General features: G+C 45.2%; 2 protein-coding genes across 4 annotated transcripts in view; one reads left to right on the top strand and one right to left on the bottom strand.

Moving 5' to 3' along the window:
* Nucleotides 1–17,214, bottom strand: part of LOC144111273 (flavin-containing monooxygenase 5-like) — a 47,329-nt gene extending 30,115 nt beyond the window's left edge. For 2 of the 3 annotated variants that reach the window (XM_077644508.1, XM_077644507.1), the window contains exon 1: nucleotides 16,988–17,190. The gene's annotated coding sequence lies outside the window, so the exon portion shown is untranslated. Of the gene's footprint in view, nucleotides 1–16,987 lie in introns of all 3 variants that reach the window. The other variant, XM_077644509.1, reaches the window with a different exon arrangement.
* LOC144111277 (uncharacterized) overlaps nucleotides 1–20,993 on the top strand; it is a 75,539-nt gene that overhangs the window by 31,515 nt on the left and 23,031 nt on the right. Inside the window, exons 2-5 of the mRNA XM_077644513.1 lie at nucleotides 4,077–4,142; nucleotides 14,282–14,353; nucleotides 18,752–18,784; nucleotides 18,890–18,943. Of these exons, the coding sequence (XP_077500639.1) occupies nucleotides 4,077–4,142; nucleotides 14,282–14,353; nucleotides 18,752–18,784; nucleotides 18,890–18,943 (225 nt within the window). The remainder of the gene's footprint in view (nucleotides 1–4,076; nucleotides 4,143–14,281; nucleotides 14,354–18,751; nucleotides 18,785–18,889; nucleotides 18,944–20,993) is intronic.

Raw genomic sequence — 20,993 nt, 5'->3', positions numbered from 1 at the left:
ACTCTCGCGCTGTGCATTGCACACCGTCTTCTTCACCAATTAATACTGCTATCCAGCTAATATTCGCGCTTTGATCTACGTGGCGGCAGTGACAGAAAGATGCGCGCTGCATGCGTTGGCGTGGACATCGTTGTGGCAGGAACACGACACTATAAAGCAATATGCGTTGGCGTTGACAACATTCCTGCAGAAACGCGGCACTGGAGCATAGGCCGCCGGCGTACATTGAGTAAATTAGCATTGACATTAAAATAAATGAAGACGCGCATAACTGTCTGTCTGGGTCAGTGGACACCTCCATCGCGCTTTCAGATACGTGGCGGTGGTGTCCACGTGCAAAAAACTGTGCTTTCGCGCAATATTTCGTGCTTAGCAATACTAAATCGCAAGACATTTTTTCCCCTCGATTGAATGTTTTGAGCCGTCAGGCGCTGATACAGACGGCTAGGCTTTTATCGGAGATTCAATTCCCAATTTGGGGGGGGGGGGGGGGAGCTGTGAATAGCGTTGTCTTCGCTGTTACCTGATGACAGTTGGTAGACCGTTTCTTGGGCACAATTCTGCAACAGTTTGGTCGGCATTTGCAACAGCAACTTAATAATAATAATAATAATAATAATAATAATAATAATAATAATAATAATAATAATAATAATAATAATAATAATAATTGGTTTTGTGGGAAAGGAAAGGAAATGGCGCAGTATCTGTCTCACATATCGTTGGACACCTGAACCGCACCGTAAAGAAAGGGATAAAGGAGGGAGTGAAAGAAGAAAGGAAGAAAGAGGCGCCGTAGTGGAGGGCTCCGGAATAATTTCGACTACCTGGGGATCTTTAACGTGCACTGGCATCGCACAGCACACGGGCGCTTTAGCGTTTTGCCTCCATAAAAACGCAGCCGCCGCGGTCGGCTGCGTTTTTATGGTATGCTAATCGTATATTCATAACTCGCATTAAACGTCGTCACCCCTTTGAATATCGCCAAAAAGTAAGCGTTTGAAAGGGCACCGTTTCGCCACCGGAGATTGAACGAAATCACTGCTGTACACGGGAGAATAGAGAGAGCGGCTAGAAGTGGTCAGGGGCCGTCCAAGAGGTCCGGCGTGAGCACGCGATGGCTGGCGAAGTCCGCTGAATCGCATTGACTTAATGCGATGATTCGCGCTGGCGAGTGAGGCCGCACGGCAACTTCACTTTCTTGCTGTTGCATAACACGGGCTCGACACTCAAGCTGGGCTAACTTCTACAGAGGCCGACTGTCTCTCACGCCTCTGCAGCAGCCGATGGTTGGCAGCAGGAGGCACCGAATAATAAATTTCCCGGACTGGGGAGACCAATTACTCGTCGCGGACCAGTGACGTGCGGCTGACCCTAGACGGCATCTTTGCTGCTGAATTGCAGAATATGCCCCATTTATGAGACGCCTGTTCTTCCGCCGGGTTGGTAGACGGCGTCACGATACTGAGCTGCGAGTTCCGAGCGTGTCCTGACCTCGTGGTCCGGAAGGACATTGCATGTCATAGGCTCCGATTGTGCTAGGGTTATCATTACACCAAGAAGTGGTAAAGACAGGACTAATTACTTTTGCTCGGTGGTTGCATCATTGCTTGCAATGGGAGTTTTAATGCGACTGCATTGAAAGGCGCATCGATACGAAAACATGTCAGTGGTCACCATTGGCTAGAGAAAAGTGACGTAACTTCCGCTAAAGACATCAATAGCTTCTAATGGTGTTGCAGTGTCAACTCATAATGTAGCTGGGTGTCCATGTGAATTTGTTTTGTATTCTGCTTTTGAAAACACAGACATCAAGTAAAGCGCCCGGCAAATACCACCACTTTCTCTAAATTAATATAGATCCACATACTAGAGCGACTATCTTTTTATCGTCTTTCACTTCCTCTTTCATGTCTTCCTTCACGACATAGATGAGGTGACCACCGAGGGTGAGACAGTTACTGCGCCTTGCATTTCCTCATAACCATCTCCGCCAGTTTAGCCATGGTCAGACGCGAAGTCAAGATACATGGAAAACCAGCGGAAGTGACGCGTTCATAAGCAGGTGTGAACGAGTCTTTTCCGCTGGTTTTCCGCGTACCATGTACCAACTGGCCCAGCAAGCTACGCTTATTCAGTGAGAAGTCAAGAACTCGATGGGATGGGTGAAAAATAGCTGAAACACAGGCAAGAGAAAACAAGCCCATCTAGAGTTCAGAACTCGTTTAATTACAGTAAACCTCGGTTGTAATGAACCAGTCATGACCGGCGTAGCATATGTTACGAACGCAAAAGATATTTCTGTTCAAAGCTCTAATAGAAAGTCCGCATTCAATACCTTGTTTTAAACCGACAAAACTTGTTTTCCAGTAGGCAAAATCGAAATTTTTCCTCCATCTAAACGCAAGTGGCCACTTCCCGTAGGTCCGATCCCTGTGCAGCGACTACTGATGAGTTTTTTTTTTCGATTTATTGATATCATGCGTTCTTCCGTGTAATGAAGAGAAAAAGTAATGAAGAGAGAAAGTAATTGTGAGACTAAGCGGGCTTCACTTGTACATTTTATCTGTACGTCGTGGATGAGCGTTTCATGTTTGTTTTTTTAAAAGCGTGAAGAAAAGAAAATGCTACGCAGATCCAGAAGCACATAAGACAAGGCCTTTCCCGTCAACCGCATTTGCGACGACAGTTCAGATACAGAGTCTTTGACACCAAATCAATGTAACAAACGCACAGGCGCGCGAACAAGCCTGAATGGATGCAACGTCAGAATTTTTGTTCCTGGAGACCTCATTTCAATGCGCTTTCAGACGTCACTCACACGCGCGCCATCTGACGGGGCACACGCCAATTACAGTCGCGCGCACAATCTCGGCCATTATCGACGCGGTAATGCATTACGACGACGGCGATAATTTACGCAGTCGCAGCCACTTAAACAACTCGCGACACAGACTCGCTAGAGGGCGCAGGGCGCAAAGGCGAACAGGGCGGTTCGCGAATAAGGCTTAATCGGCGGCCGCCGCTGGAGGGCGTCCCATTCGCAATCGAATGAGAGTAGAAGTCAACGGGCCCGGATGAGTGGCAGGCAAAACGCAGCGGTTACTGCCAGTTGGCAAACTCGCAGTCGCTCTAAACGCTGACGCCGCGTCGCACTTGTTGCGTTGTAATGTGTTGTGCTGCGTTGATTTGCGCCGTTGCTGTTATGTGGGCCCCCAGAAAATGGCACGTGGTCTCCTGGGAGAGAGTGCGTAGCACGTAGTAGAAAAACAGGCGTTGTTGTTGTTGTTTTTGCCTCTGAAGGAATGGCATATAGCCACGATGGGGGATTGGCCAGAATTTGGTGCAGACCCAAGCAGAAGACAATTCACGAAGGCTTAGCTCAAAGGGTTTTTAAATAAAGATTGACGAATCAAGGAAAGTGAGTAATGAATTTTTAAAGATTTTGATGTGACAGGAATGGAATTCGAGGATACAAAGAGATGGGAAAAGAAATATTTTGGGCGATAAGTAAATGAAAAAAGCGTTAACACAAAAATCTGCCGGCTTCATTAAAATAACTATGAACAAGTTCACACATCGGCTTTAGCGCATGCCCTTGGACGATTACACCGAAGGAGAGGAGGACATGTATAGTAAACGGAGAAGGCATTGGCCCAGGAGAAAAATAGAAATATTTCACTCACTTCTCTGCCTTTTTTTCATAAATTATTCACATGCGAAAAGCGTGTTGGTGAGTCGAGAACGTTGTTAGGAGCTACGAAGCAGTGGTTTCATGCATTTTCTGCAAGTTTCCTCCAACAGTCACATGTGCTCACGTCATTATACAATGTGCAAAAGTTGCAAAAGTCCCTAAAGCAAAAGACTAACTCGGTCGGTGGTATGGGCGAACATTAGATGCACCGTTGCGAGGCCACAGTAACATGCTTGTAAGATATCTATTGGAATCACAGAGTCACTTAAGAGGGAAAAAAATTAACATTCCCTTAGCCGGCCACTTCGGCTTTGTTCATTTGTTTTCGTCCGCACTACCAAAATGCTTAACCGCTTCATTTTTGTTATTTGTTTTTTTGTAGGTTCCTATCGGACCCAAGGGCCGCGTCATCAAGGACTGCGAATGGAGGTACAGGCATGTAAATCACGTAAGTGTTGTGCGGGCACACATTTGTTCATAATTCTGGTACTCTCAGAATAATCGTGGCGTGTCTTGGAACATAAAGCATGCTGAGCCGTATCTATAAGATTTTCTTAAGTTATAGGGTAGGCTCTGAAAACAGTTTCAGGAAGTAGGTTGTATAGCAGTTGCAATAAGAGCTATGATTAAAAATTTGCTACCAAATTTCTAAATTGATGCAGCTTTTATTAGCGCTAAAAGCTGAATTAAAATTGTGTCTAGTATATTTTTTTCTAGTAACGTACTTTTTTCTTAAAGTCTGCTGTTTGCAGAGCGTTGAAATTTTACTTAACAGTAGAAACTCTCGTTCTACACAACTGATATAAAAATTCTGAACTGTAAACAGGAAATACATTGATAATTTCCTTTTGTTTCTCGGTGAAATAAAATTGCCACCTATGAATGATTTTTTTTCATAAAAATAGAAATCAACTTAGGTTTTTGATTCTGGTACCAGTAATGTAAAAGGCGTTGGTTGAAACCTGGGGAAATGTTTTTTGCCTACGCCGAATAGCTCCTAAGAAAACGGAACATAAACCTTCAAAAGCTCTGTTTAAAAAAAATGCAACAAAGAATAAAAATTGATTTTTTTGCCAAAACAAAGTCTCGCTCTACTTTAATTAATAAAATCGAGAGCCGCTGAGGCATTACACAGGGGAGTGGGTAAAAAGGTGCAAATAAACGACATGAAATTATTAGTTATCGAGAACATTTTTCTTATTTGTACAATGTTACCTAGCTTTCATAAATTTATGTGATTGCGCAACAAACATTACTTTAAAAAATGGTTAGGACTGACACAATGCTAGCTAAAGCTTTCAGCAAAACATTGTTATAAAAAAAAACACAATTACACACTGACGACCGTTCCACTCTTTGGATATACGGCGAAGAAATTAGTGAAAGAAAGAAATCGCATTTCATAATAAGATGTCAACTTAAAGATGATTTATGCAATTCGATATGTATTATGTTTGTTGAATGAATTTATTATGTAAGTTGGACTGATTAAATAACTCGTGGAATTAAGTTAGCCGACCAACTATTTGCCGGGGTGCTAATGTAAGAAGATCTAAGTTCGTTTTCGACAGCGTTGTATGCGGGCTCCTCGATAATGCATGGTTAAAGAGAATTAAATGAACAGATAACCTGAACAAGTTGAAGGGTTGCTATTAAGCAGTCATAGCTTCATGGCTAAGGGCCTAGACGTCTGTACATTATTCAAATTTAGGATTAATTAATGTTTTATAAAGCATTAATTTTAAGGAACAAGGTGCAGGATAAAACTCGCGGTCCAAATAACACAACATTCTGTTAGTGTTATTACGTATATAATTTCACCTGAAGTTTCGAAGTGTAATCAGATGTAATTTTAATGTCAGGGTATTTGTAAAAGCTGGAACTTTGTAATGCAATGTTATTTGTGTAGTGTAAGGCGAGGGTTTAGTCGTATGGTTGCACGCACGACTTTGCTAGGATTAGTTTCATTAGCCGTTGGTTTCACCAGTTGACTACAGTACGCTGTAAGGCATTAGATCGTCTCTACTGTTTATTTCACGAAAAATAATACGGTCATTACTGAAAAGAAAAAAACTAATATTAGAGTACATGGAGGAAGAAACCTAACTAGCGTAATTATGAACAGTAGTGGTCAGAGAACGGAAATTAGTGGAACACCTGAACAGATGGTGAGTAGTAGACTTTAGTAGAGACAAATTGTGAGCCCCTGAACAACGGAACATTCGATTCATTTGAACAAGTTATAACAAATATTGAACTGGTATAATTTGTATATAGAAGCGGTTTATAACAAGCTTCGTCAAACGCTTTTGAGATATGCAAACATAAACAGTTGGCTACGAATGAGCAACTGGATAAGGTGCAGGTTATGTGTGAAAGAAATTGAGTTTTACATAAATATGATTTGCGGACGCCATGCTGCTGTGGCGAGAAATATGAATTACTCTCTAGAACGTTAAGGAGACTAGCGAATATGCTGCGCTCGAGTAGTCTGCAACATTTACTGGTTATACATGTGGGGCGACCATTATCAAAGGAGTGTTTGTTCCCATGCATATTAAATGGAACCATATTTTCGATTTTTCTTTGTTTCGGAAGTGTGCTTGTAACCAGGAGCTGTTCAAAAGATATGTCTTAGTATAACTAAGCTATAAACAATTTTCTACAAGTATTTCGCATTGCTAGAATCATAGCTACTTCTATCTGATGCGAGGACAGCAGTATTGTCTTCTCACTTTAACTGTTGTCTTTCCAAACCGAGGAACATTTCTAAAACATTTTCTGATTAATCGGAAAACGATTATTCTTCGTACATCCCAAACTTTTGTTATAATAAGCACTGCATCCGTATTTTGTCAGTTACTCGCTATTATACTAGACCCAAGATGGGCCTGTTGCATAGCAATGTCTGCACAATCGATAATACGCAGAGAATTCGTCTTGAAGAACAAATGGGCGGTTGTTGGAAAAGCTGCCTGCAGAGTTCATAAAGTAAGCGTTTACTAGTCACAATTTGCGTCTGCGAGGCGTCGTGGCGTTACGAGCTAGTAGCTCTGCAATTTAGCAACTCGCGTTCACTTCTTTACTACCTACATGGAGATAAATGAGCCTAGAAGCCAGTCGTTAAAGCGAAACACGAAAGTCTAGTTCCCGCCTGCCTGTCTGTGCTCATTCCATTCACTTTCTTCTCTTCTGTCTCTTTTTACCATCCTTTCGTTCTTTCTATTCTCTTTCTGGCTACGCTCTCTTTCTTTCACTGTTGCTTATTTTCTTTCCTTTTTCTTCGCTAGTTCGTTTTCTCTCTTCGTGATTCATTCTTTCTCCCGTCTTCTGTTTCTTTCCCCGTTTCTTTTCTTCTCCTTGCTTTCTTTGTATACGTCCGTTCGCTAATGGGAAGCTGCTGCGAGCCTTTCTCCACCTCTCTCTGTTCATCTTTCTTTCCCTTTCTGTCTCTCACGCTCCTGTCTTTCTTTCGCTTTCCAGCTCTGAGACCGCCGCAATCTGTTCTTCCTCGGCGAACCGCAATTCGCGGCCCGCTGCAGCGCCATTTTGCTAAACCAACAGAACGGCACGTGCTCGCCTTCGAGCGAACAATGGTGTCGGTATTTCTTTCTGCCACAACGGCCGCTTTTCGCGCGCAATTAAACAACGCGGTAGTGGCCAGCCGTGTCCCTTATTGCAGACAGCCGCGCGAGCTTTATCTAAATCTCGGTGCAGATTGTTGCCACAGTGGGGAGCAGTGTTGCACGAACTGCGCGCTTGAAGTTATTTGTGCCTTTTGGAGAGAGATGCTGGAAAGATAGATTCGACGCATGTGTACGCCCCGCCGAGGTGGCTCAGTGGTTAGGGCGCTCGACTACTGATCCGGAGTTCCCGGGTTCGAACCCGACCGCGGCTGCTGCGTTTTTATGGAGGAGAAACGCTAAGGCGCCCGTGTCCTGTGCGATGTCAGTGCACGTTAAAGATCCCCAGGTGGTCGAAATTACTCCGGAGCCCTCCACTACGGCACCTCTTTCTTCCTTTCTTCTTTCACTCCCTCCTTTATCCCTTCCCTTACGGCGCGGTTCAGGTGTCCAACGATATATGAGACAGATACTGCGCCATTTCCTTTCCACAAAAAACCAGTTATTATTATTATTATGATGTGTACCTTTTTCCCCGCTTTGCCAGTATATGCAGGGCATCAGATTCCTTATAACGCGAACGCCACTATACGTGCTCGACGAATCCAGCTGTAAACTTTCTATCAGGTGTTCGGTTGCACCGAACTGACGCCATGGCATGGCGGCTAAGCCAAATTTTCGTGTGGGGTTGCCCGAAACAAGTCTTACGAGAACTGATCCTGGATATTAGTGGCACAAACATATACCCTTAGAAACGCCTCTTCAATAGCTTCGAAGAAAGGGGCCCTTCGCGATCCCTTCTTCGCCATTCTTATCTCTCAGAGACGTGACGAAGCAGGTATTCTGAACTTCCGCGATTATGAGGTGACTCGCGCCCTTAGAGGCACTTCGAAATGTGCGAAGGCGGGAAAGGAAAGGAGGGGAAACTCACACCTGCTACGGAACGGGTGTGCGTTGCATCCTGCGTGGCGATGCACGGAAGCATTCAAAGCACGGGAAGAGGCAGAGAGAGCGTGAAAGAAAAAAAAAAACTGGAGCACGCGCGCCGGCTTCTTCGCGCTCCCTGACCCCGAAGCGAAACTACGCTGGAGCCGAAATTAGCATGAGCCTTCCTCGGTTTGCCTTCAACGGCAGTGCGTTGCGGTGCGTCAAAAACCGTCGACGAGCTGACCGCCTATATACCATTGTTTCCCCTCAACTCCTAGAAGAACAAAATTTCAGAGAAAGTAATGGAGCAGAACCTATAGAAACGCGCACACAGAAAAAAGCCGGCCGAGCTCTCTCTCTCTGTGTTTAAGCAAACACGCCCGCCATTTACACCTCTGCCAGCCTCTCACTGTTGGCTACAGTTTAAGCTGCCTCCGTTTGTGAGAAGCTAGACCATAGCGGGCTAAGTTTAGAGCAATTCGCGCGATGCTCTTGGGAAAAAAGCGAAGAGACACAAAAGACAGATGGAGGCGTCGGCATAGAGATAGACGACGCTGTTAAGAGCAGTCACAAAGGGGCAAACGAAAGCCAGTGGCGACCACCGCAGCGCTGTCGACGCCGGCGCCGGCATTGAGTGCGTAAGCGCGAAGGAGATGACCGGCGAATGCCGCCTCAAGCTGGCCAGCCGGGCGCGTCGGTCCAGACGGGCCCACCTTTCTTCTTCGCCGGTGCATTGTGTCAGAGCTCTATTTCTGGCGAGCCGCAGAAGGAGTGCGTGCTTACCTGTATACCGCAATACTCACCCTTTCAAGACCCCCCCCCCCCACGCCTTCTCTTCATAGCCCCCGTCACCTTTCTTTTCTTCCGAAATCTCTCTCCTCTTTCCCCTCCCCCGCCCCTTGAATTCCACTCTCTCCCCAAAGTAACTCCGCTCTCTCTCTTTCTGAATTCTTTCGACAATCAGCGTGCCGTAGAGTCTACTGAGGATATCGCCGATATGTAGTACGTTACTCAGTTTGAATAGAGGGGCGGAAAGCTCCGCAATCCGGGTCATCGGCTCTTAAGCCTATGTACTTTGCTTTTTCTCGACTTTATTTATTTCGATTTGCCGGGTTTATTGATTTATTATTGTTGTTGCCATTCCCTTTCAACGCAACTCGTTTCGTGCTCCGGAAGTGACGCGCGGCCCTCGGAAATCGACAGGCGGAAAGACAAACTCGAGAGGAGGAAATACACGTCGCCTCCGACAGGGCTGTCGGTCCATATACGCGCTTGCAAGCCGTGCGACATGTGGGAAGGCCCAGTATACCGTTACTCCTTCCTCTGTCAGTCACGGGTCTTCCCACGACTGTCCCCCAGAACATCGTGCGCATGCGCGGCAGTGCTCGCCTTCTTTGCGCTGGACAGGTCGCTCATGAGATGCGATCCGGATGTACCATACGGCATTCGGCCGTCGTAATTCTCCTAAGTATCGTTATACAGAGATATGTTGCGGTGGAAAGGGAAGTCGTGCGAAGTTTCCATTTCCCGTCGCAGGCGAAAATCCCGCACCCGTCACGCACTGGACGCGATTATGTAACAACGTAATAACGCACACAGCCCGCTTATTCTTTTTTTTTTTCGAGGAGCGTGTTGCTTCCTGGTGTGCAGTCTGGTATTCGCCGGAAGCGCGAAGAATGCTTTGAGGGGCTGTCCGAAGGAGGTCACATCGCGGGGTCTCGGGCCACCCATGTATCACTGCTGCGTGAGCGCAGACCACCGTATTGAGCGTCTCGAACCCGTTGTTCTCTTCGACCGTGCGCCTTGCCTTTGAGCAAGGTGCGTATTTTTGCGAGAAACTTATGAGCAAGATGCGGACTTTGGGAGAAACACATGAGCAAGGTGCGGCCTTTGTGAGAAACGCATGAGCAAGGTGCGGCCTTTTCGAGAAACACATGAGCAAGGTGCGGCCTTTTTGAGAAACATATGAGCACAGTGCGGCCTTTGCGGGAAACATATGAGAAAGGTGCGGCCTTTGGGAGAAACGCATGAGCAAGGTGCGGCCTTTTGAGAAACATGAGCAATGTGCGGCCTTTGGAGAAACATATGAGCAAGGTTAATTGGTTTGATCATAGAAGGTTGTGGGCAAGTACTACACCACTGTGGCCAAATCCTGCTCTGGTGAGAGAGTGCGTTGTCGGTTCTGGTCACCGAGATCAGGCCGCACTCCAGGCCTGGTTATGCAATTCCATCGACACGCGGATTTTTTTTTTAAACCCGGTGGAGAATTGCGCGGCACCAGGATTTGAATCCCGGTCCTCTTGCACGCGAGGCGGATGTTCTACCTCTACGCCATCGCTGCCTCGAATGGGGTGGAGCGCATATGGCAAATTCTCGCAGATCATGAGTGGCAGTTTACCAATTTCCCTCAAGAGGAAAGTGTACAACAGCATAATCTTACCGGTACTCACCTACGGGGCAGAAACGTGGAGGCTAACGAAAAGAGTTCAGCTTAAGTTAAGGACAACGCAGCGAGCCATTGAAAGAAAAATGATAGGTGTAACGTTAAGAGATCGGAAGCGGGCAGAGTGGGTGAGGGAACAAACACGGGTTAATGACATCCTAGTCGAAATCAAGAGAAAGAAGTGGGCTTGGGCAGGGCATGTAATGCGAAGGCAAGATAACCGCTGGTCCTTGAGGGTAACGGAGTGGATTCCAAGAGAAAGTAAGCGGAGCAGGGGGCGGAAGAAGGTTAGGTGGGCGGATGAGATTAAGAAGTTTGCAGGCAAAGGGTGGATGCAGCTGGCAAAGGATAGGGTTAATTGGAGAGACATGGGAAAGGCATTTGCCCTGCAGTGGGTGTAGTAAGACTGATGATGATGATGATGATGATGATGATGAGCAAGGTGGGGCCTTTGTGAAACATATAAGCAAGGTGCGGACATTGCGAGAAACATATGAGCACGGTGCGGCCTTTGCAAGAAACATATGAGCAAGGTGCGGCCTTTGAGAGAAACATACAGCCCACGGGGTTTGTTCTAAGCCACGTAGTGGAGCTCTCTAACACTCTGGTACTCTGGTAAGTCTGCTGCTGGGGAACAATGAGGACGAGAATCCGTCTGACCTTCCAGAGTTTCGGAAGAGTTTCGGCGATGCGTAATGAGCCACACATCATGACTCGAAAGAAAACCCGGTTGCCTATATATTTTTCACTCGGGTTGCACTTGCAAGTATCTTATAGCGTATTCCAATCGGCGTTCTAGAGCGTCGCTATTAACCATCTATAGAGCGCTGTCGGGAAGTCCAGATCGACCACTGGAACAAAAGACGCGCTCCGTGGCTGCGTAGTGGAAGGCGGGGTGATCCGCCGCGGAGCGTGTTGTTTGTGATCAATGATTGGAACTCAGGATATGAATCCAAACAACCCACTGAAACACGCTTTCAGAATCGCGGAGCAAGAAAATATGCTCCAGATCGCTGATTGAAATACGCTGCTAATGAAATAGAGCTAATGAAAAAGAGATGGAAAGAGAAGGAAAGGGGGAGAGGGAATTGGCCGGAATAAGGTACCCTGTCTTTGCTGCCCTTTCTGGAGGTAGGGGTAGAGGTGGAGATATAATAGGGAAGAGGAAAAAATGGTTGATTTAAGAACGACGAGTGCAAGGAATTTCCAGGACAGGAGGTGTACTCTAACGGTACGTACTGCTGCTGCTACTGCTGATAGGAAGAAAGAAAAGGAAAGTGCACGGGCCTGCCTACTGGCTCAAGCCGAACCACGCTCGCTGCCGCGTGCTGAAAGTAGGAAAGTTGAAGGACAGGAGAGCGAAGCTAGAAAGAAAAGGCGAGCGCTATTATGCCCCAGTCCGATCCCGGAGGCAGTGAAATACCGGGCCGACTCGTGCCAGAGTGCTTCAAGCCAAGCACTCGGCCATATTCCATAAATAAGTTTAATATGTTGGGTCCAAGGACCCGCAGCAGATATTAAATCAGATATCATGAATCAGATCAGATGTCATCAGATATCAGATATCATACGACTGACGTGGTCCGTTAGGGAGACAAAATGGATTTCGAGGGAAGGAGGTAGGGGGATGAGATTGGGGGGTTATTTCATGACATGGTGGCCCCGCTAAAGCAGGATTGAGATAACTGGGGATCGATGGAAAAGGCCTTTGTCCTGTTGTGGTCGCAACCTGATGGCGATGATCGCGTCAGCGGTGATGATGTCCTGAGGAATTGTTGACCAACAGTTTAGACTTAATTGGAGGACGCGTTGCCATCTACTTGCTTACGGCTTCTTAAAAGCAACCACGCTAAACAAGGTTCACGCGAGAGGTCAAGCCAGTACAACTAAATTGAAAGACAGAAACACGGAGTAGCGTTTGGTGCCCACGCTGTAAGAAAATTAAGTTAAGAGACAGCAATTAGTTTCAAGCACATACAATCTGCGTTACACTTGCGTAAAAAGAGCGCATCAGGCAATAAAAAAGGATAAAAGGCAGCCGCCCGTGTTTTTTCGTGCTAACTGCAAACTGTTCGCGCTCACCTGGCTTGCATGTAAAAGTGGCTCTACACGCGCGCAAGCGTTGCTTCTGGAACGTGGTAAATGTGATAAGTTGTCGATTTGTTTGCAAGTCACTGCGTCGATCGAGCGCTATACACAACTCAGGCTGCACTCTAACCCTTTTTTGGAGATTATACCACGGTTTGTAGACCTCGTATGTGCTAAGTACAAAAAATACGCGCTAACCTGCAGAGCGTGTGTAATACATTTGACCCCTCTTCAACACCTGCTTAAAGGAGGGCCGCATTTTACGCGATAGCGTATGCAGTTCGTTCAGTCGAAAAGGTGTAGGCGTAGTATAGTAATCGGCACTGCATGTCGGGAATAATCGGGAGCTGGGTAAACAAGATCGTATAATGGTAATTTGTGGTTCTAGTGATCGATGATTGATTGACGTGTGATAGGCGATGGCGAGTTGATGAAAGCATTGCAATTAGTAGAGTAATTAGAAAATGAAAACATGGGAAAAGGGGAAGATCAAAAGTGTCAAAATGCTCAGAATGAAAAGCCAATGCTTGATGATACTAATTAAGAAATTTAGAGTGTGTAATTGATCAAGTATTTAGTTGAAACAATTAAAAAAATAAAAATAAAAATGCGTTCAGAGGTGTCAAACTGCTCAGAGTGGAAAGCCTAACCCACTACGCTATCGCGTTATACCCTTAACGTGGAGCTTATGTGTCATCTCCATTTTATTATTTTACTTTTTAATTTTGCTCGTTTTTTTCAGTGTGTTTTCGGTTCATATCTTTCATTGAATAGCGTGTCTGTAAGAGTGCACCTTACAGTAAAAATGTACACCATCGTCCTCTGTGTTTTACACATTCGTGTGTTTTACTACACTAATGTTTTACTGGTGTTTTTTTTTTTTGCAATACCGTAATCACGCGAAAATCTATATCAAACCAACGACCAGTTTGAAACCCCACCAATTCATTCCGTGCGCAACAGATGCTGAAAAGATGCCTCTAGCGTCTGTCCAAGGGGGTAAAGTATTGAGTTTACCGAGGTTACAATACGCGCCCACTTCAAGTCAAGGCATGTACTGCAATAACGACAAGCACCTTTCATCAGCAGGCTATCCCTTATAAAAATGGTCTATAATAAGTTATAGGCTTCTTATAGACTCTAGTGCCTTTCTATAGACATTTCGTTTTGTCTATTCATGGTCTATAGACTGTCTACAGACAAAATTCTACTAAAAGAGTATGACCATAAATCTATAGATTGTCTATAGGATTTGTATTGCCTACAGAATGTTCTCTAGGGTTTGTCTATAGAAAGCCTATAGACATTATAGACAGAAGTCTATGGACAGCCTATAGACTGTCTAAAGAAATTTTTTGTAAGGGGTATACACACGCAATGCTAGTTCGTCTGCAACGCACACCTTATTCCGTCACATCCATGCTGTCGCAGTCATTGCCGCTAATTGTATTCTTGTACTACTCTTAACGCTTATCACTTCGATGTTGTGTTTTTTTCTCTTTACAGAGCGACGACGTCCTGTCCTGCAAGAAATGTGTCAAGGATTACGAACTCCACTTTCCCCCTCGTAGACTAGACGTAAGTAGGGCTTTGCGAGGTATATATTTTTCATCATTCTCATCATAATAGTAATTGTATTCCAGGACACAAAGTGACAAAAAAAAAAGAGGATGAATAAATTTCGGAAGTGTGAATGTTTGCTGTAGAGTTTCCTTGGTGTGTACATGAAAACATAACCCTAACACTCCTCATGCACCAGCCCACCAATGTGAGTGTTTGTGCGCGAATACAGGGAGCATATGACGCGCCCTCTATGAAGCCGAATCGTAACTTCTTTCTTGGGAAGAGTGGTACCTTTCGCCTTGACACCTTGGAGCTCCCTAAGCCCCCTACGTGGTGCGAGCTTTGCGAACATGTAAAGCGCGAATAAGGGGCCAGATCGTCGGAACGTTTGCCATGTCACAGCGTTCTGTGATTGGTCGGCATACCTTCACTGGCTGGCTATTAAACGAAATAAATTTGAAGTGAGAGAATTTCTTTTAAATCTTCTAAATTTTCATTTCGCGCAGTCAATGTCACAAACAGTCTTGCAGCAGGGACACTGCGCCAAGCATCTGGAGGGGTTGCATGCTCCGTGAAACGAAAAACAAGCTCCAGGTTGTGACGTCAGTGAAACAGCCAATCGGCACAAACCGCTAACGTTCAGAGCAAGTAGTAAAAGCCATGTAAGCGTTCCGCACGGCGCACAGCATAGGGAAGTTTTCACTGCAGCTATACGATTATCTGGAGGTAACCACGTATAACCAATGCAGGCGCACGAGTTCCAATTGCCGCGCTACTTTCTTTGTGTGCTAATACCATCGCGAGCTGTCGCGGAGTTCGAGATCTCGATCTGTCCAACATGAGCGCGAAGGTCGCGTATCTGTTGTTTGCCTCTCTTTATTTCCTGCCTGTGTGTGTATATAGTCATGGGTGTTTTCTTGCTAGACAATCAAGGTCTTACCGACCATTAAATGCTCACTGATGTGAGTCCTGCGCCATCTGCGCCTTCCATCACTGCCCTTATTTGTATGGGCAAGAAGGTCGTATAAGCTTTATCCGTATATGCCTGAACGTAATGAAATATTTAATAAAATACATTATTTTTTACCTAAATGATTATTTCACTCCTGAATCCAGAATTATTCTCCTATTGATGGAAATGTTTTCATCAACAGTAAATTTTGAGCCACCCAACAATGCAGCCCACTATAGTAGGATGCAACTAAAAAAAAAAGACAGTAGTTAGTAACACTGGGTCACGGTCCGCTGCGTCCTGTATTTCTATGCTGGCCTGTCACAGCAGTAAACGAAATTACCTTTTTAATGTTGAGTTTGACTTGAATAAACAAGCCAGGCATCAAAATCTTCAAAGCTTACGATTTTTCTTGTGATTAGCTTCTTGTTTCGGTAACGTGAAAAGTTTTATTAGCGGTCTACTTTTCTTTTTGTCGTCGAGGAATTCTGTGCGGCGGTCCTGAATGTGGGCGGAGCTTCACCGCAGACTTGAGTTGTACCCGACTATAGGCAAATTCTTTGCAAATTCTATAGCAAATACTTTGTGAAGTATATATAGGTGCAGCGATGGCGTATAGGTAGAACATCCGCCTCGCGTGCAAGAGGACCGGGGCTCAAATCCTGGTGCCGCGCAATTCTCCACCGGATTTAAAAAAAAAAATCCGCGTGTCGATGGAATTGCATAACCAGGCCTGGAGTGCGGCCTGATCTCGGTGACCAGAACCGACAACGCACTCTCTCACCAGAGCAGGATTTGGCCTGGTGTAGTACTTGGCCACAACCTTCTATGATCAAACCAATATATATATATATATATATATATATATATATATATATATATATATATATATATATATATATATACACACACTCTAACACCACCACCAATTTGTATCGTCGGCTTTGTTGGTGGTGGTGTTAGAGTGTATATATATATATATATATATATATATATATATATATATATATATATATATATATATATATATATATATATATATATATATATATATATATATATATATATATTGGTTTGACACACTCTAACACCACCACCAATTTGTATCGTCGGCTTTGTTGGTGGTGGTGTTAGAGTGTATATATATATATATATATATATATATATATATATATATATATATATATATATATATATATATATATATATATATATATACTCTAACACCCCCACCAACAAAGCCGACGATACAAATTTACACCAGCACCGCGGCACATCTGCACGTTGCACCCATGTTAGCATAGTGAATGAATAATTAAACATCTAATACATTTACACACCTTATGAAACGATCTACAGACTGAAGTATACGGTCTCTGCGTGCAGGTATAGTCATGGACAAAAGCTTGCGGGATGGGAGTTAGAGGGAAAAAATATGATTGTACGGTCGGGCAAAGAGTTCAATGGAAAGTAATGAGTCCAAGGGAAGATGCGTGCTTTATCCCCTCGAAGAATACTAGCCGACTAACTGGGAAGGCAATGCGTAAATACTTTTGGCTGCGGCTGTACATCCTGCGAGATGTGACAAGCGGATACGCACGGCTTTGTGCAATCCTAAAAACTGCCTGCGTGCACGCTCTAACATATCTGACTGCAAGTTGGAAAAAATTGGGCCAGCAACATTTCAACAAACTCACCTTTTCGGGAACCGACGAGCTCCTTCTTAACGGGCGACTGCTTCAATAAGGCTTCCGGCTCGGGCCTTGTTGCTCTGACCTGCGACAAGGTTGTTGCGGAAAAACCGACTAAGGGGGGTCTCGCATCGAACAGAAACCCCGCCGCTGAAGTAAGTACAAGTTGGCAAGCTTCGCGTCGTGACTGTCGTCACCCGTTGCAACGACTACTCGCCGAACACTACTCTGCGCCCGGCCTTAGCACGCGAAGGCGCGTTGGAAAACAAAAATAAAGTAAAAGGAGGTAAGTGGTTGTCTAGCCGGGGCAAATTATGCTGCATCGTCAATGTGAGTGCACACCTGGCCCGGAGCCATTCCAGTTGGCAGGCAAGAAAACAAATCCTACCGAAGGAGCCCCGAGAGAAAGGGAAACGAAAGAGTACTACGCGTGCTCTCTTGCCTTCACGGTGTAGTTGACACGGTTTCGGAGCCGGCACTTTTGAACGGTTAATAATAATAATTGGTTTTTGGGGAAAGGAAATGGCGCAATATCTGTCTCATATATCGTTGGACACCTGAACCGCACCGTAAGGGAAGGGATAAAGGGGGGGGGGGAGTGAAAGGAAGAAGAAAGAAAGGAAGAAAGAATTGCCTTAGTGGAGGGCTCCGGAATAATTTCGACCGGAACCCTCCACTACGGCACCTCTTCCTTTCTTCTTTCACTCCCCCTAACGAAATTTCTAACGCAAACAAACGATATGACTGGTTCTACGGGAGAAAGCAAATTCTTCTAGCAAACTTCAGTCGCAGACGTTGAGCTGAACGTAATTTAATTTGACTTATTATTTATTTATTGGTACTGCAATCCCGGAGTGGGGATTTTAGCAGGGTGGGGATACAAACTAAGCAGTTTAACAATACAGGCAAAAGTAAACAAAAATAACAGTGCAAGCTGAAGCTCTTCTGCACCATTGGGAATACAACAATTAAGCATATACAACAGAACAGTGAAATAACGAATGCAATAAAAACTAGGTGATATGTTCTCCGAGAACAATGTCAGCGACGGCTGCAGAACTTCATGGTTAGTGAGGTTATTCCAATCGGAAATAGTTCGTGGAAGGAATGAGTATTTAAAGCAGTTGTTTCGAACGCGAAAAGGAGTTAAAGTTTGCTGGTGTCGTTTTCGCGTCGCATATCCGGACGGAAAAACAAGCAGATCGGTAAGCTCCGTTCTTTAGTGTCTTTCCATTAATTGATACTTAAATTTAAGTCGTGCGCAACGATTTCGCTCAGTTATTGTCAGAAGGCTAGTTTGGTTTAAAAGATGTGTTACTGATGCACGTTCTCCGAGGAGCCACTCGGCATTTCCACCTTCATCGAGTGACGTCAAGATGCACTTGCCCCAATTATTGTGACGTCACCGAAACTACTCGTTCTTGACAGCAACAATCAGTGCTTCCCGGCGACGCCGACGTAATCAATAATGTGTTTTTCCATGTTAGCCTGTCGACTGTGACGTCAAAGTGCACTTGAGCGCTCGAACCTACCGAGAGCGACATTGCGTGTACAAAAATAGTTTGTAATTAATAAGTAAAACTCTGCGCAGTGGTGTTTTGACTCCATTTTCATTATTACTAGGCCTGTGGGCCTGTTTAAAAAAAAAGAAAACTGACACCGCGAAGCTTTGTGTGTGTATAGCAGTTTAACAATTCTGCTGCTTCTCATGTATCTTGTGGGACGCGTCGATCGTTTGAATGTTTTTGCATTTTACTTCTTGTACCGCAGGTCGTCAAGATGCGCCAAGCATGCGTCAGACCGGTGAGTCCTTTTATTGCCTCGACACGCGAGGAGTCACTGTGCATATTGATTGGGTCATTTAAGTGCGCAATATCTATTTTTGTGTTTTTTTTTCTGTATGTCTAGTACACAGCCAAGGAGGCCGCCATCATCCTCTGCAACGCTTTCCACCGCCCGACGGTAAGTTTAGGAATGGCGCCAAGCTGCTTTCATTCGCAACAGCAGGCCAGATAAATAGAACCGACGAATAAAATGAAGCTACCCTCTCCCCTCTGCATGCCACTGAGTGCACTCGTTGTGGACAAATAGTGGCGCGCAGAATTCCTGTCGCACAAGTCCATTTACACAATGCACCGATGCAGCCGTTGAAAGGCTTGTTTTCGTTCCAATACAAAATTAATACTAAAAGAATGGAAGAGGTGACCGACTCCAGTCAAGTTTCCGGTAATGAGGAATGTCACGAGGGGGAAACTCTCAGAAATCCGCTGTGTTGGTATTTCAAGACACTTGGTGATAAAAACTTGGGTGCCCCCATTGGTGTCTTGTTTGTCGACGCCGGAGAACAAATAAAAAACTGTTTGTATTGGAAAACGTTAAGGGTCGTTATAGGCGATAAGCTCAGACATACTCTGGACAGAGCGGCTTGACTTGTTGAGCCCGCACTGCTCGATTTGAAGGCGCGGGCTTTCATTACAGCGTCTGCCAAATCGCAGCGAGTGGTGGTGCTGATGGTGCCGCTAAATGTTGTCTATTCCCTAGGAATGGCAACTTCAGCCTGTGACGTCACTACTGATAGCATCTTTGGTCGCCATTAAGGGCTCAAAAGAAGTGATGAACCCAGAAAACAATCGTTAGAAAATGCGCCACCCTGCGCGCTTCTCCAGCATGTGATTGAACGTGAATACGTACCAAAGCTATTGATTGGTTGATTGATTGATTGATTGATTGATTGATTGATTGAAACTTCATACGGACACAAAAGTGGTCTCGGGCGATGAGGCAAAAGGCGCATACACTCTGGATTGCGATTCCCCAGCTTACACCCGTGTATTTCTCAGCACCGGTATATCAGAGTGAGCAGTAACACAGATATAATACATGAGAACAAATCGAACAGATTTGCACTTAGGAAACTAAAAAAAAGACACTACGCGCAATACATAGCATGAACTGCATGCATTACTGCTGCAATAAGCAAAATAAAAATGAAACCGCAGTGCACTGCGGACCAGCAAGACAAATGTACGAACATAAGGCATGAGCAGAGGTGAAAGCTACACGTAAAGGAATACAGACACAAAAATTCGAACGCAAACAAACGATGTGATTTGTTTCATGGGCGTAGTCAGGTGCCTTCTAGCAAGTTTCAGTCGCAGGCGTCGAGTATAACGTACTAATTAACGCGACAGCGTTAAAAGCCCCGTTCAGCAGAAAATCCACTGTCGTCGTCAGCATGAGTGAAAAATCTCACAGAAGCAACTATAGGTGGTAGGTGCGCCACCTGGGACACGTGACCTTGTGGCGTCATCACAGCCTGCCCACCGGATAACGAGCAAACTGCTCACCGAGTCAGGATGCAGTTAAATTAATGATGGTCGCGAAAGGTTGCTCGGGAGAAGCAACCTGGCTGTCACCAGGTCCACCGGTGACAGCACCTGCCATCGCAGGACAATGGCGCATCGCTTACCCGCCGCACCACAGCACCCGGAGTGGTATGAGGACTCGTGACATGAGCATAGAGTGTATGGGCATTAACTCTTTAACGCTGTCGCGTCATACCCTTAAGGCGAAACTTAGGTAAGCGTCCCAAGTTAAACTAAGAACAACTAGTGCTAGCGCACATACCTCGCATTTGGCCTAAGTAAGATAAGTCATGTGTATTTTTTTTTAAATCTGATGTTGAATGTTGTACGAGGAGCCGCTCCGTATTTCCACCCACATCGAGTGACGTGAAGTTGCCCTTGCCCCAAAGATTGTGACACAACTGAAGCCAGTGGTTGTTCACAGGTTGTTCACAGTGGTTGTTCCTGGTTGTTCACAGGAGCAACTAGTGCTTGTCGACGGCGCCGACGTCATCAGGAATGTGATAGTCCAGGATGGTCGGTCGACCGTGACGTCAATGCGCACTTTGCGCAGACGCCGACCGAGTCGAAAACTTCCGGTACAAAATCATTTGTAATATGTTGCCAAAGCTGTGCACTGGTGTTTTTCAGCTAATTTCAATGATTAT

The sequence above is a fragment of the Amblyomma americanum genome, chromosome 11 (assembly GCF_052857255.1).
Source record: "Amblyomma americanum isolate KBUSLIRL-KWMA chromosome 11, ASM5285725v1, whole genome shotgun sequence".
NCBI lineage: Eukaryota > Metazoa > Arthropoda > Arachnida > Ixodida > Ixodidae > Amblyomma > Amblyomma americanum.
The sequence above is the reverse complement of the archived record's forward strand: the minus strand, read 5'-3'. Positions and strand labels throughout refer to the sequence as shown.